Here is a 14,930-nt window from a genome sequence, read left to right on the forward strand (position 1 = left end):
GATGATAGTCCTTCCATGAAGGACCACATCAACAGATTACAGGATATGAGGGATGAGCTTGCATCCCTCGGTCGGACGATATCTTCTGAAGACATGGCTATGATTCTCTTGACTCAGCTGCCATCGCCTCGGTTTGATGTCTTCTACACCAGCCTTCATACATCGAGGACCCATGAGAAGCTTCTATGGGAGGAGCTATCCCCGCTTGTCTTGGAGCATGACGAGCGACTCAGAGAGGTCAGTGCTAGTGGATCCGACTCCACTAGAGCCTTTGTTGCAGGTTCGGAAGGACAGAAGAAGAAGAAGAAGTCAAAGGCTAAGAAGAAGGATAGTTCTTCAGGCTCTGACACAGATTCAGAGAGCCTGAAGTGCCCACATTGTGGGAAAGGGACACATCCCGAGGAGAAATGCTGGAAGAAGTACCCTCACCTTCGTCCGGGAGCGAAGGGTGGATTGATCGGGAAGAGACACAGATTTGTGAGTGCCCCCACATCCAGTGGGCTGGTTGGGAGGCCGGCCCGGCTCGTACCATCAAGACATGGTGGAAGGTGTATAGGATGATGGACGAGGAGGTGCTACAACGAGTATCAGGTTGCCAGAGAGGAGTGGAGTTGAGGAGAAGGGAGATAGACACAACAATATTGCAGGAATGGCTTGCTTCCCTAATATGAGAGCAGATAGAGCCCGGGGAGGTACGGGTCGCTAAGTTTTTACTAGCAGGCATCCCCCAGATGTGGCAGGTAGAGTGGGTGGCGCTCCATCAAGGACCTTCACCGTACAGGAGGGGGGGCGTTTGGCTCTTGACAGAGGGCAGCACGATGAGGGGATAGCTGTCCTTTCATGGAGGAGGATCCGGGTGATTGGCCTGCAGGGAAGACATGGCGGCTGGACCCATTTGTCTTCTAGACGGAGCTTAGGGAGTGGCGCCTCTGGATATGGGAGGACAGGCCACTTGATGAGCTGGAGTGGGATTCGGGAGAGTGGCTATGGCCGGCCACCGCAGTCGCCAAGAAACCACTGAGGTTCCTGGAGTACACTGCCAGGATTGACAGACACGTACTGATGCAGGAGGATATGGACTGGGTGCCGTCACGTAGCAGGCATTGGGCGGAGCATAGCATCACAGAGCCTTTTCGACCAACCTTCTGGTGCCACCTATGGGATAGCTGGAGACCGAGGAGGGTATCGTTTATCGTATTTCTTATGGCTGGTGGCACATGGAGGCTTGGCGGTGGAAAGTTGGCTCACCTAGATACAAGAGGGAGGTTGTAAGCGCTGCATACAACAACCTCTAGAAACCCCAAAGCACTGCCTTTGGTCGTGTGAGGCGGCCCACTCGTGTGGAGAGGAGCATGCCGTATCCTTTGTCGTATCGCACCGAGCCTTGGATGTATCTCATGGGAAGCATTCTGTTGGCAGGCAATCAGCTAGGGCCGGGACCTTCTGTATGAGGCCGGGATACAAGACACGATATTCATTATCGAGGCTGGGTCGTATGCAGTGGTCGGTTTGGAGGCTCTACCCATCTGCCAGGTACTGGAGTCCCCAGCAGATTGCTCTGAGGTATGGGAGATCATAGGGTGTCTTATTGGGTACATTGCCAGGATTGACAGACACGTACTGATGTAGGAGAATATGGACTGGGCGCCGTCACGTAGCAGGCATTGGGCGGAGCATAGCATCACGGAGCCTTTTCGACAGACCTTCTGGCTCCGCCTATGGGATAGGTGGAGGCCGAGGAGGGTATCGTATTTCTTATGGTTGGTGGCACATGAAGGCTTGGCGGTGGGAAGTTGGCTCGCCCAGATGCAGGAGGGAGGTTGTAAGCGTTGCAAATAACAACCTCTGGAAATCCCAAAGGACTGCCTTTGGTCATGTGATGCGGTACAACTCGTGTGGAGAGGAGCATGCCGCATCCTTCGTCGTATTGCACCTAACCTTGGATGTATCTCATGGGGAGCGTTTTGTTGGCAGGCAGTTAGCCAAGGCCGGCACCTTCTGTATGAGGCCGGGATGCAGGACACGATATTCATTATCGAGGCTAGGTCGTGCGTAGTGGTCGGTTTGGAGGCCCTGCCCATCCGCCAGGTATTGGATCCCCCAACAGACCGCTCTGAGGTATGGGAGATCATAGGGTGTCTTACTGGTTGGCATATCTGGAAGGCACGATGTCAAGAGGTTTTCGGTGGAGAGAGACTTTTAGTACAGGCGACCTTAGCAAAGCTGTGGACCTCCACTCTCTCTCCGCGGCCGATGGGATTAGGTGCAGGGTGAGTCCAGGGCTCGTGTCAGGAGCTCCGATGTCATTTCATGTACACTTGGGGCGGCTAGTACCTGTTTTTCGTGATACAGGCAAGTAGCCCCAGATGGCGATACACCCCCCCTCCATGGCTTCTTGCCCCTAGACCGCCTTGAGAGGCTTGTATACATGATGTACTTGTGACTTTCATAAGCTCCAGCTAGTCTGTTGAGCATGAGCATTCCATTGTAATTAGTCTTTTTGAGTAATATAATCAGTCACATTTTACTTGCAAAAAAAAAAAGGTTTCAAAAATACATGTCCTCATGACAACTCTTCCCCTTAAAATCCTTGCAATTGTCCTCGATTGCACTGCGAGATGCATCAAAAGCAAAATAGTGGACTGGAATTTCCACAAGGCATCATAGTTAACACAACATTGCGCACTATTGCTCTACCATTCCATATGCCCAACACATGTTGAAAATTATCAGCCAATCATAACATAACATAAGAATCACAAAAAATCTCAAAAAACATTGCCAAATTATCATATGAGATGTCTATTTCTCATTAGCTCAACTCATCTGGCAAAACCAAACCAAAGCATAGCATAACCAAGCATAAACCATGGCTAAAACATCAATGGCAACATAACATATGTTGTTGCCCATGGAACCAGATTTAAACCATTGAAAATTGACTATAATCTGATCATAAATTGATCACTTGTTGATTTAGAACTGATCACAAACTGCTGCAAATGTGACCCCAAACTGATCACAAACTCATTGCAAAAACTAACTAGCAAACAATGCAAAACCTGATGCAAAACTGATCCTAAAAGTGACCATAAATAGTTCTCAAGCTGATCAGAAACTGAGCTGAAAGTGATCAAAATTCTTGTCTCAAAATTGAGGCAAAATTGATGCCAAATTGATCATAAGCTGATGCAAAAGTATAGTTCGAGTGCCCGGGTGAAACTCATACTCATTTGCATACACCTCACAGTGATTAGTACACTAAATAGTGACCTCATGGCAAACATACTGTCAGTGCAGTATCTTGGATGCATGATGAATACATTCGAGATCCACTACATACGAGAGCCGTCCATAACTAGAGGAGTGGAAGTGCTACCTCCCCCTTGAGCATTAGGCAATACTTTGGATGCTTGCTCTGCTGAATCTGACGCAGTTTGGACTGAAGTCGGCTCTAACTAAAAGGCATCTAGGTAAAGCTGCAACAATTGAGGATGGTTTGCCAAGTCATCCTCTTCCATCCACTTTGCATCTATTGGTGAAACAATATTGAAGCTTCACCAAAAAGCATATAGAAACTTTACCTCTTACTTTACTTTCCTTGAAATCTCCACTAGGTTGTAGGCCTTTCTTCCCCTTAAGCATTGCTATGCTTTATACTTTCACATTGTTGCAATTCCAACTTAACTAATATGCAACGTTGCATTTAGTTGACTAGCCCCTCAGGTGTACTTGACATGCTAGAAGCACCAAATGCATAAGGAAACATTCTTGTTTGCATACTTTGGACCATTGCAATGTGATTGTGCATGGGAATTTGCGTACTACAAGCCATACCAAGATACATTCTCCCATACATTGCATGCATTACGAGTTGCATTTTCCCTCATGACCAATACTATGCGGAGCATTTGCATGACCAACATTAATACTAGGAGTTCCAAACATAGCGGGTTACATATATGCGTTGCCAAACTTGCCAGTTTGTGCCCTAGCATCATGCCAACATTGCTATACATGGGATTATGCATATTTCTAGCCATACACGAATACATTGGGCCTTGCATACCATGCATTGGTTGCTGCATACCGTAGGGATTTGTGTCATACATTCCTGTATGCGGTCCTTGTCCAACCATAGCATGAAAAATGGTGCTTCCACTAAAATATCTTGGTTACCCCATCATAGCATGCATGCCCGACTGCCCAAAATCCATTGGATTGGCACTTTTGTGATGGCTTTGCATTTGCATTTCTTGCCTTGTAGGTACCAATTGTTTTATTTCATTAGCATCTTTGGGAGCTTCAAATAAAGGGTTTGGCATTATCCTCGGTGCATCATGCTGTCCCGAAGGTGTAAAAGACATTTTCTTCTTCTTGTCTTTGCTGTCCTTCTTTGGAGCATTTAAAAATCAGGTAAATTGAGCATCCTTCACCAATTCAGCAAAGATATTTGCTGCTGTTCTCATATAATTCTTGAATTGGTCATCAAATTCCTCTTCACTTTGCTGGTCATCAGCCTCCTTATGCCCTGAAGGCCGTGCATCTTGCCCAACAACGACATTTTCAGCTTGCTGTCCATGGTTTGAGTATTGTCAAAGAACAAATTCACAAAACTGAAATGCACACTTTACCATATAATCTTGGACATTGGATACCCTGTTGGCCCCATAACTGGCCCCCCTTTCGGCATTTTTTTAACTTAATTGAAAAAGAAGTTGATGTACAATGGGATTCTCCCAATCCGATTCGGTATTTCAACTCCCCTTGCTGTCCAAAATGACCAGCAAGTCTTCAATCTGATTTGCCCCTTGAGTTGGGCAGTCAATTGGCCTTTACTTGCTTTGATGGAGATGGAAAATGCCCCAAATTCATCGATTTGTTGGTCCCTCCACTTGAATTTGATTGAAAACAGCTTCAACCCTATTGAATCCAAGTCTTGGAGCTTCCAATTTCTAGCACACTTCTCGAGGCTGCTGCTAAACCCTAATTTCTGTTGTAGATTAGGATTTATAGCAGAGCAATCTGAAATTTCTGAATCTCTAGTGATCTCAATGCTATAATCTTCGGAGCAAGGTTGAGAGATGATACAGAATGCTGAGAGGAGAGAGAAAATTCAGACTTTCTTCGCGAATAACTGAAGAAAATCAGTCATTTACTGTTGCTACCCTGTCTCAATAGCCTGTAGATGCTGTCACCTGTTGTTGATTGGTCTTCTCCTGTCCCAGGCTACCTCAAAAGGTCCTTGAATGGCTGCAAATGAGAGCGGCAACATCCTCTCTCTCTCTCTCTTTCTCTCTCTCTCTCTCTCTCTCTCTCTCTCTCTCTCTCTCTCTCTCTTGCTCGCTCGCTCTATGTTGCAGGCTGAATACACTAAAATGTCTCTCTCCAGCCTCTAAAGACGTTTTTTAGTCTTGTATGGTTATTTTTGACGAGTGGCAACCTTCCCAAATGGTTTTTCCAGCATGATCCATAATTAAATATTAATTTTCAGTTTTTAAATACTGAAAATAAATCTAATAATTATTTCGGTGCCTTGAAAAATAATCCGACTGGTCAATAATTAAATTGGCCAGAAAACTTCCATTATCGAGTATCTCTATGCCATCCTTGACCATCAGATTGGCATTCAGTACAATTAAACACCACTTATCTAGTGTCACCAAACTGACACTTATGGCCAAATGAATGACTTAGGCCAACAACTGGCACCAGATATCACAAAGTACTTGTGCAACATAACTTATAGCAACTTTTGCCTTTGACATCCCGTGATTTCCTCGGGTCTCGGGCTCGTAAGTTTACTCTAATCCCAATTACACCTCACATGTGCAACATTCACTTAACCATGTGATTAAAAATTAATCCACATGTTAAGTGAAATTTCAAAAATACATGTCCTCGTGATAGTCCTGCCCCTTAAAATCCTTGTAATTGTCCTCGATTGCACTGCTAGATGCATCAAAAGACAAATAGTGGACTGGAATTTCCACAAGGCATCAAAGTTAATACAACATTGCACACTATTGCTCAACCATTCCATATGCCCAACACATGCTAAAAATTACCAGCCAATCATAATATAATATGAGAATCACAAAGAATCTCAAAAAACATTGCCAGATTATCATGTGACATGTCTATTTCTCATGAGCTCAACCCAACTTGTAAAATGAAACCATAGTATAGCATAACCAAGCATAAAATTTGGCTAAAACATCAATGGCAACATAACATATGTTATTGTCCATGGAACCAGATTTAAACCATTGAAAACTGAGCATAATCTGATCATAAACTGATCACTTGTTGATCTGAGAATTGATCACAAACTGCTACAAATGTGACCCCAAACTGATCACAAACTCATTGCAAAAACTGACCGGCAATCAATACAAAAACTGATCCCAAAAGTGACCATAAATAGTTTCCAAGCTCATCAGAAACTGAGCTGAAACTGATCAGAATTCTTGTCCCAAAATTAAGGCAAAATTCATGCCAAATTGATCATAAGCTGATGCAAAAGTATAGTTCGAGTGCCCGGGTGAAACTCATACTCATCTGCATACACCTCACAGTGATTAGTACACTAAATAGTGACCTCATGGCAAACACATTGTCAGTGCAGTATCTTGGATGCATGATGAATACATCCGAGATCCACTATATTCGAGAGCTGTCCATAACTAGAGGAGTGGAAGTGCTACCTCCCCCTTGAGCATTAGGCAATACTCTGGACGCTTGCTCTGCTGAACCTGACGCAGTCTGAACTAAAGTCGGATCTAACTAAAAGGCATCTAGGTAAAGCTACAACAATTGAGGATGGTTTACCAAGTCATCCTCTTCCATCCACTTTGTATCTATTGGTGAAACAATGTTGAAGCTTCACCAAAAAGCATATAGAAACTTTACCTCTAACTTTATATGCCTCGAAACCTCCACTAGGTCGTAGGCCTTTCTTCTCCTTAAGCATTGCTATGCTTTATACTTTCACATTGCTGCAATTCCAACTTAACTAATATGCAACATTGCATTTAGTTGACTAGCCCCTCAGGTGTACTTGACATGGTAGGAGCACCAAATGCATAAGGAAGCTTTTTTTTTTTGCATACTTGGACCATTGCAATGTGATTGTGCATGGGAATTTGCATACTACAAGCCATACCAAGATACATTCTCCCATACATTGCATGCATTACTAGTTGCATTTTTCCTCATGACCAATACTATATGGAGCATTTGCATGACCAGCATTAATACTGGGAGTTCCAAACACAATGGGCTGCATATATGCATTGCCAAACTTGCCAGTTTGTGCCCCAGCATCATGCCAACATTGCTATACATGGGATTATGCATATTTCTAGCCATACGCAAATACATTGGGCCTTGCAAACCATGCATTGGTTGTTGCATATAGTAGGGATTTGTGTCATACATTCCTGTATGCGGTCCTTGTGCAACCATAGCATGAAAAATGGTGCTTTCTCTAAAATAACTTGGTTGCCCCATCATAGCATGCATGCCCGACTGTCCAAAATCCATTGGATTGGCACTTTCGTGATGGCCTTGCATTTGCATTCCTTGCCTTGTAGGTACCAACTATTTTATTTCATTAGCATCTTTGGGAGCTTCAAATAAAGGGTTTGGCATTATCCTCTGTGCATCATGTTGTCCTGAAGGTGTAAAAGACGTCTTCTTCTTCTTGTCTTTGCTGTCCTTCTTTGGAGCATTTAAAAATCAGGTAGATTGAGCATCCTTTACCAATTCAACAAAGATATTTGTTGTTGTCCTCATATAATTCTTGAACTGGTCATCAAATTTCTCTTCACTTTGCTGGTCATTAGTCTCCTTATGCCCTGAAGGCCGTGCATCTTGCCCAACAACAACATTTTCAGCTTGCTGTTCATGGTCTGAGCCTTGTCTAAGGTCAGACATTGCATTTCCTTCATTCCCATGTGAATGTTCATACTGAGAGGCATCATCACTGCTTGAGTCTATCTCACTATGTGAAGACATTGCTGTAATTTCTCAGCTGAAGTAAAAATCAACACTAGCACAAAGCTTTGACTTGCAATCAGGTACCTCGGGCCCACCAAAATAATTGATAGAGTGGTATCCTAGCAATGGAATCATGTAACCAGCTTTCCTCCTCGGATAGGGTGGTAAATAGCGTGATTAAGCACTATTTACAGCAATTAATAAATTCACAAAACTGAAATGCACACTTTACCATATAATCTTGGACATTGGATACATTGTTGGCCCCATAACTGGCGCCCCTCTCGGTATTTATTTAACTTAATTGAAGAAGAAGTTGATGTACAATGGAATTCTCCCAATCCGATTCGGTATTTCAACTGCCCTTGCTGTCCAAAATGACCAGCAAGTCTTCAATCTGATTTGCCCCTTGATTCGGGCAGTCAATTGGCCTTTACCTGCTTTGATGGAGATAGAAAATGCCCCAAATTCATTGATTTTCTGGTCCCTCCACTTAAATTTAATTGAAAACAACTTGAGCCCTATTGAATCCAAGTCTTGGAGCTTCCAATTTTTGGCACGCTTTCCTAGGCTGTTGCTAAACCATAATTGCTGCTGCAGATCAGGGTTTACAGCAGAGAAATCTGAAATTTCTCAGCCTTTGGTGATCGCAATGCTGTAATCTTCAGAGTAAGGTTGTAGAAAGTCTGGGAGATGATAGAGAATACTGAGGAGAGAGAAAATTCAGACTTTCTTCGCGAAGAACTGAAGAAAATCTGTCATCTACTGTTGCTACCCTATCTCAACAGCTTGTAGATGCAAAGAATTGAAGAAAATTAGTCATTTACTGCTGCTACCCTATCTCAAAAGCCTATAGATGCTGTCATCTACTATTGATTGGTCTTCTCTTGCTCTTGGCTGCCTTAGAAGATCCTCCAATGGCTGCTAATGAGACCAATAGTATCTTCTTTCTCTCTCTTGTAGGTTGAATACACTAAAATGCCTCTCTCTAGCCTCTAAAGACGTTTTTCAGTCTTGCATGGGCATTTTTGACAAGTTGTAGCTTCCCAAATGGTTTTCTCAGCATGATCCATAATTAAATATTAATTTTCAGTCTTTAAATACTGAAAATAAATCTGATAGTTATTTCGGTGCCTTGAAAAATAATCTGACTGGCTAATAATTAAATTGGCTAGGCAACTTCCATTCTCGAGTGTCTCTATGTCATCTTTGACCATCAGATTGGTATTTAGTACCATTAAACACCACTTCTATAGTGTCACCAATTGACACTTATGGCCAAATGAATGACCTAGGCCAACAACTAGCACTAGATATCAGGAAGTATCTGTGCAGCATAACTTATAGCAACTTTTATCTTTGACATCCCGTGATTTCCTCGGGTCTCGCGCTCGTAAATTTACTCTAACCCTAGTTACACCTCACATGTGCAACATTCACTTAGCCATGTGATTAAAAATTAATCCACATGTTAAGTGAGGTTCCAAAAATACATGTCCTCATGACATTGACTCGTGGATCATTATCTAAGAAAATCAATGCATATTGATGCCTAATTTTTCCCCATGCTTAGCACAACTCAGTAGCATCATCATTCAGCTAATCACTAACAACATTGGGCACCAATCCCATTGATGTTTTGGTCTTCTTTTCTTTAGAATCTCCTTGATTTTTTGATTTTTCAGCTTGTTGGCTATTGGGACAGCCTCTTGCAATGTTACCCTCTTGTTCACAAATAAAATATTTATTTGCAACTATCAACTCCCTACATTGTACCAATATTTTTGAGCCCTTTCTTTGCTGTTTTGGCCTCTTTTTAGGCTGATTTTCAGATTTGCCCCTTTTCTTAGCCTTAAACAACTTTGTATTTGGCTCCTCCCCACTCTCTAGGAAGCCCGAATCCTTCCCACATAGCAAAGCATCTCATGTAGTCTCTATAAGCTAAGACATGCTAGAGACAGTGGATTTAATAGAAAAGTCCCTAATTCCTTTGGGCAGCCCACAAACATATTTTTCCACGTGCTCATGAAGGGGCATGAGGTGATAAGAAGTAATAGGTAGTAATGCATTCCAAAACTTCTTATTATATTGCTCTAGATTCTTACATTCCTTAGCATCCAACTTATTCCAAGTTGTCATGATGTCCACCTTAAAGGTATATGTCAACTAATTCGATGCAAACACTTGTTTGAATTGTACCCATGTTGATGGTGCTCTACTTTGCATCAAAAGAGTGAACCACCATTTCAATGCATTCCCTTTCAAGAAAGTAGTTGCCTTTCGAATACGACACTTCTTTTGTTATTTGATGATTTGGAGTTCATGATCCATGAGTTTTTACATTCAAGAGGGGATTTAGAGGGGGATGTATTTTCTTTGCTTTCCACGCGGGCTTCTCCTTCTTCAGCTTCAGAGGGGGCACCTCCTCATCATGACGTCCGTCACCTACCATTTACTTTTTGGGAATGGCTGTCTTCGAGGAGTCATTTCTCCTCTTGATACCCTAGATCTTTAGTTACTGCCCAAATTGGGGCCTTCGAGGTTCAGTTGTGACTTGGTGACAAGGCCTTTAAATTCCTTCCAGCATGGAGTCACGGAGCTAGTGGCTTCTCCCATGAGGTGAAATTGGGTTCTATAGTTCATCTTGTATATTGTTCCTTACTACAAGTTACCTTTCAGGTGGAAATCTTGGATCTCTACATCATCTTTGTATCTCTCTTCGCTCCTCTTCTTTATCTCTTTTTTGGGCATGAAAGAGGGTGTTGAGAAACCACTTTTTCAGTTTACACACTTCATTTAGGGTTTCGCACTGACAACCCCAAAAATGGTTGGTGTCCACATTTTGGTTACTTTTTTAGTGGGCACCCACATAGTGGTGCGCCACTCTAGACAACTTACGCCTATAAATAGAGAGTTTCTTGATTCATTCCATGCTACCTCAGTCATTCTTTACCCCTCTTCCTTCATCATTCTCACACTCTTTCCTCTTCACTCCACTACTGTCCATATCCCTATTGGAGGACATCGCAATTTGTGGTCACCCTTCCTTTTCTCCTTCAAGTGCCCTGTCCCATCACTCAGGTCCCGTGTTTGGAGGCTCCAACCTGCTCACATCATCATCAAACTGCTGGCGATAACACTCCTACCTTGACGTCAGTCCTCCACAGTTGGTGACCTCTTTCACTCCCTTCAGGCTTGACTAGATTTGTGTTTGGCTGCCTAGAGACCTCTACATCTGGCATCACCTTTCCCAACTTGGCATCAACATCTTCCTGTGTGGTGTCACCCCACATTTGGCATTAGTTTCTGTTTCCCTAGATACCTACGTTTTTGGGTTGAGAGGCCTTCACAAGCTGCATTTACCCTCTTGGTGGATGTCCCTTCATCTAATGTCATTATTCATCCCCTAGCGTCAGCATCTAGGCTGCTCTCCCTGCATTTGACAGCTCTGACACACTTTGGAATTTGTGTTTTGCTGCCCAAGTCATCTCCTCGGCACCTAAGGATCGTGATTCTCTCCCTTGATAGTTGGTGATCATCCTTCACATCTTTGATGGCATCAGAGGACTAAGGTTAGCTCCCTTGATAATTGTCCTTTACCTTCTAGTGATTACTTTGATAGCCCATTGCCTGGAGGATTGCGTTTTGCTCCCTTTATTGTGCAGATTCCCAGAAGTGCTACTACCTGATTCAAGTAGAGCAATGCAGTTATCTTTTGAGCTTTGGCTCCACTGAATCAGCTGTTTCTTCTCATAGCATGATTTAGTGTATCATCGATGTGTTCTTTTGTGTTTTTGAGTTTCTCTTCTCTGTCAGTGTTGTTTGCCGTACACACACTATGTTTCTCCCCACAAACCATACTGTCTCTCTGGTTTCTTTGTCATCTTTTTTGACATCCCACAATAGTCCTCTCACAAACAGAGAAATTACTTATGATGAAACTGTGAGAAATCTATTCTCTTTGCAACAAAGTTGCCCTAAAAGTCCACAAGACTTATGATCTTAGAGGAGAAGAGAGAATCTCAGCCCATTGTGTTGTAATGACTTGTTTTGATGAAATTTACATTTAAAACAAGCACCATATCGTGTTGTAAATGGAGTTATAGAGCTGCTTAATGGATTTGCAATGCAGAGAGAAGAAGATTGACTAGTGTCCTCACTCCATACACGTTGTCATGGTCCATGGTTGAGACTTGCAATTTTTGCAACAAAGAAGAGAGACCCCAAATAGCGAAATCAACTTTGTATACGAGTCACCAGCTACTCATAAATCAAAATTTGAATTTGATTAAGGGCTAATAATTCAATGGCTGATTAATTAGAAATGAGCTGCTCATTGGATGAAAATTAAGCACCGGGCCTTCTTTATAACTAAAGTGGCAAAACTTTCAAATGATCATGAATTTTAAGGTGCGAACATTCAATTTAGTGAAATGTGAACACATTCCACCTTGTTTCTTTTGTCTTGCCCTTCTACCACATAGCTTGCACAGTTGTCCACTACATGCCCAGTGTCACATTCTCCACATTTGTGCAATGGTTGCTGTACCAAGAGCTAGGGGTACCAGAATTAGAGTTCATTTACATCATTAAGTTCATTTCTCATTTTGATGATAATTAGATAATGTGATCAATGCCAAGTGACACGAGTTTAATTGCCATAGGTGGGTAGGTTGTTTTATTAGGATTCAAGAAGCCAAATCATTTTGTCTTCCCATGGATTTGATTGTAGGGCTACTATGGACAAAAAGGACATGATCCCAAGATAAGGGGGTGGTAGACAATCACCAAGATGGCTGAGTTTGTTCTAGCAAAGCTAGCTGTCAAGAGTTTGCTGAAAATCTCTTTGAGTTGCATGATTGCCAAAGGACATTGCCATTTATTGTGATTATAACAAAATTTGGGCATGAAATACTCAGTCCTTACGTGAGCCTAGTAGCAATTTTACACTTTTGTAAGCAATCTTTACAAGTTATGTTAATTGCCAGTGAATCTATATGGGCATCTAGAATGTTTACTGCTGTTGTAAGCAGGCTCCAGTTGTGAATGCCCATTCAAACTGTCTCATGGAGCCGTATCTTCCCAAGTGATTTGTTCATTCTGTTTGGGTTGTGAACCAGGTTTGCCAATTGCAACTGGATTCTGAAAGTTGTAGATGCCCAGATTAGATGTTTGTATGTGTGGTGTAAATATTATGTTATTTACCTCCAGGTATTACAGTTTGTGGAATAGAGCTGATGAATTGTAGCTGCATAATTGGCTGGTTCTCTTTGTTCATACTCAGAATTGGAACATATAAACTATCTCTATTGGCTTTTTTGCAGGCTCAAAAGGCAGAGAGGGATGCCACTGAACTGAAAGGCTCAATGAGAAAGCGAATGGAATTTCTTGATTTAGACTGATGTGCTAGAATTCATTGCCTGGAGATCTGGTAGGTGGGACGAGTTTGTGCCCATGCAATCATTGAAAGGAATGTGCTTGTCAGTTTGAGATTTCTGGCCCGCAAATTTTTTACAATGCGGATGGCTCATTCCTTATTGAACTGATGGATACTTGATCTTATGACTGATCATACATGTTACTCAAGGGCTCACCAAACTTGGGGTTCAGAGTATATTTAGCACCTCAAGTGGTTTGAAAATGTTGTGTTTGCAAAATTTTACTAGCCTATTCCTGACTTAAATCATCATGTCCCCTAGTGAGATATTCTGAAAAGAAGCTGGTGGTTTTAGATCAACAGGCTGTACTGGTCTGGTTGTCTTTGTAAAAATTTACAATCCTCCTAAACTTGGAAGGAGAAAGGAATAGAGCGAATTTGATCTATCAAGTGGAGAATAAACAATGTGCCTTAGCACTTCAAAAGAATCCCGGCGCAGTGTTTGTTATAATTGGAGGGGCAATCAGCAAGCCTGTCAGCCAGCCATTCTCTTGCTTCAAATGTTCTTTCAATGCTGATCCGTATTTTTGAGGCCATTTGATGATTTGCCTAGTTCTATACCCATGAGTACACTTCTCATGGATTTGATACTTCATGTAACACTGTTGGTGTTCTCTCTCCCCCTCATACCAAGTGTGTGATGCACTGGCCCTTCTCAATCCAGCATGCTCCCTCCATGAGCAAATACGAGTGTGTCTGCCCACATCTTCCTCTAAATCCATGTTCCATGGTTAGCACGTCAAGTTCATAGAGTGGAAGGTCCCCTTTCAATGGTATAGAGTTATCTCAACACCTTTACACACAAAAACAAGAGCTTCACTCCCTATCTGAAAGAAACAAAAGCGACTCTTCAAATTACATGCCTGATGTAGAAAGGAGTACACCATTCTAAGGAACACACTGAAAATAACAAACTTGATCATTATAGTTGGGGCTCTTGAAGGAACATGCAAATACATTGTTGAAAGATAGGATTGTTCCTGTTTCCTCCATATTTAAACTCTCAATGGTCTGCCCATGGGCCAAAATTACAACACAAGGCAGTTGTAGGTCTACAACTTCCCCTGCACAGTGAATGTTGATTGACCCAATAATTGGGCAGATCTTCCAATTTAAAAGAAATGTTTAGCTGGTGTTGGAGGAACCTAGTGTAGATGTTGGACTCAACTTCAGGCTTGTAGGCTTTTACGGTAGACTGAACGATAATTCCATATTCTTCATGGTGATGCAACCTATACACTTTTCTTCTCTATACTTTTGGATTAGCTTTGTGGCTTTCATGGGTGGGTTGCACGACCTTTGCTTTCTAGTGTAAAAATTGAAAGACGTCAGTAACTTCTTGGGATGTTACTTTTTGTTGTCAAACACATCCCTTGTTCTAGCCTTTTGAGCTGCTCAAAAGTAGGGAGGACAAGAATCATTGAGAAAATGAGATGTATGGCAGGATAATGCAATGCGTTGTCGTACTCCTTGCAAGAGTAGGAAACTTGGA

General features: G+C 42.4%; 1 protein-coding gene across 1 annotated transcript in view; it reads left to right on the forward strand.

The window, feature by feature from the left end:
* Nucleotides 1–14,054, forward strand: part of LOC148038349 (sm-like protein LSM1B) — a 40,813-nt gene extending 26,759 nt beyond the window's left edge. Inside the window, exon 5 of the mRNA XM_087670889.1 lies at nt 13,326–14,054. Coding sequence (XP_087527015.1) covers nt 13,326–13,403 — 78 coding nt within the window. The 3' untranslated portion in view covers nt 13,404–14,054. The remainder of the gene's footprint in view (nt 1–13,325) is intronic.
* The last annotated feature ends 876 nt before the right edge of the window (nt 14,055–14,930 follow it).

Source organism: Lygodium microphyllum, chromosome 3 (assembly GCF_053477565.2).
Source record: "Lygodium microphyllum isolate KBCC chromosome 3, Lygodium_microphyllum_v1.1.10, whole genome shotgun sequence".
Taxonomy (NCBI): domain Eukaryota; kingdom Viridiplantae; phylum Streptophyta; class Polypodiopsida; order Schizaeales; family Lygodiaceae; genus Lygodium; species Lygodium microphyllum.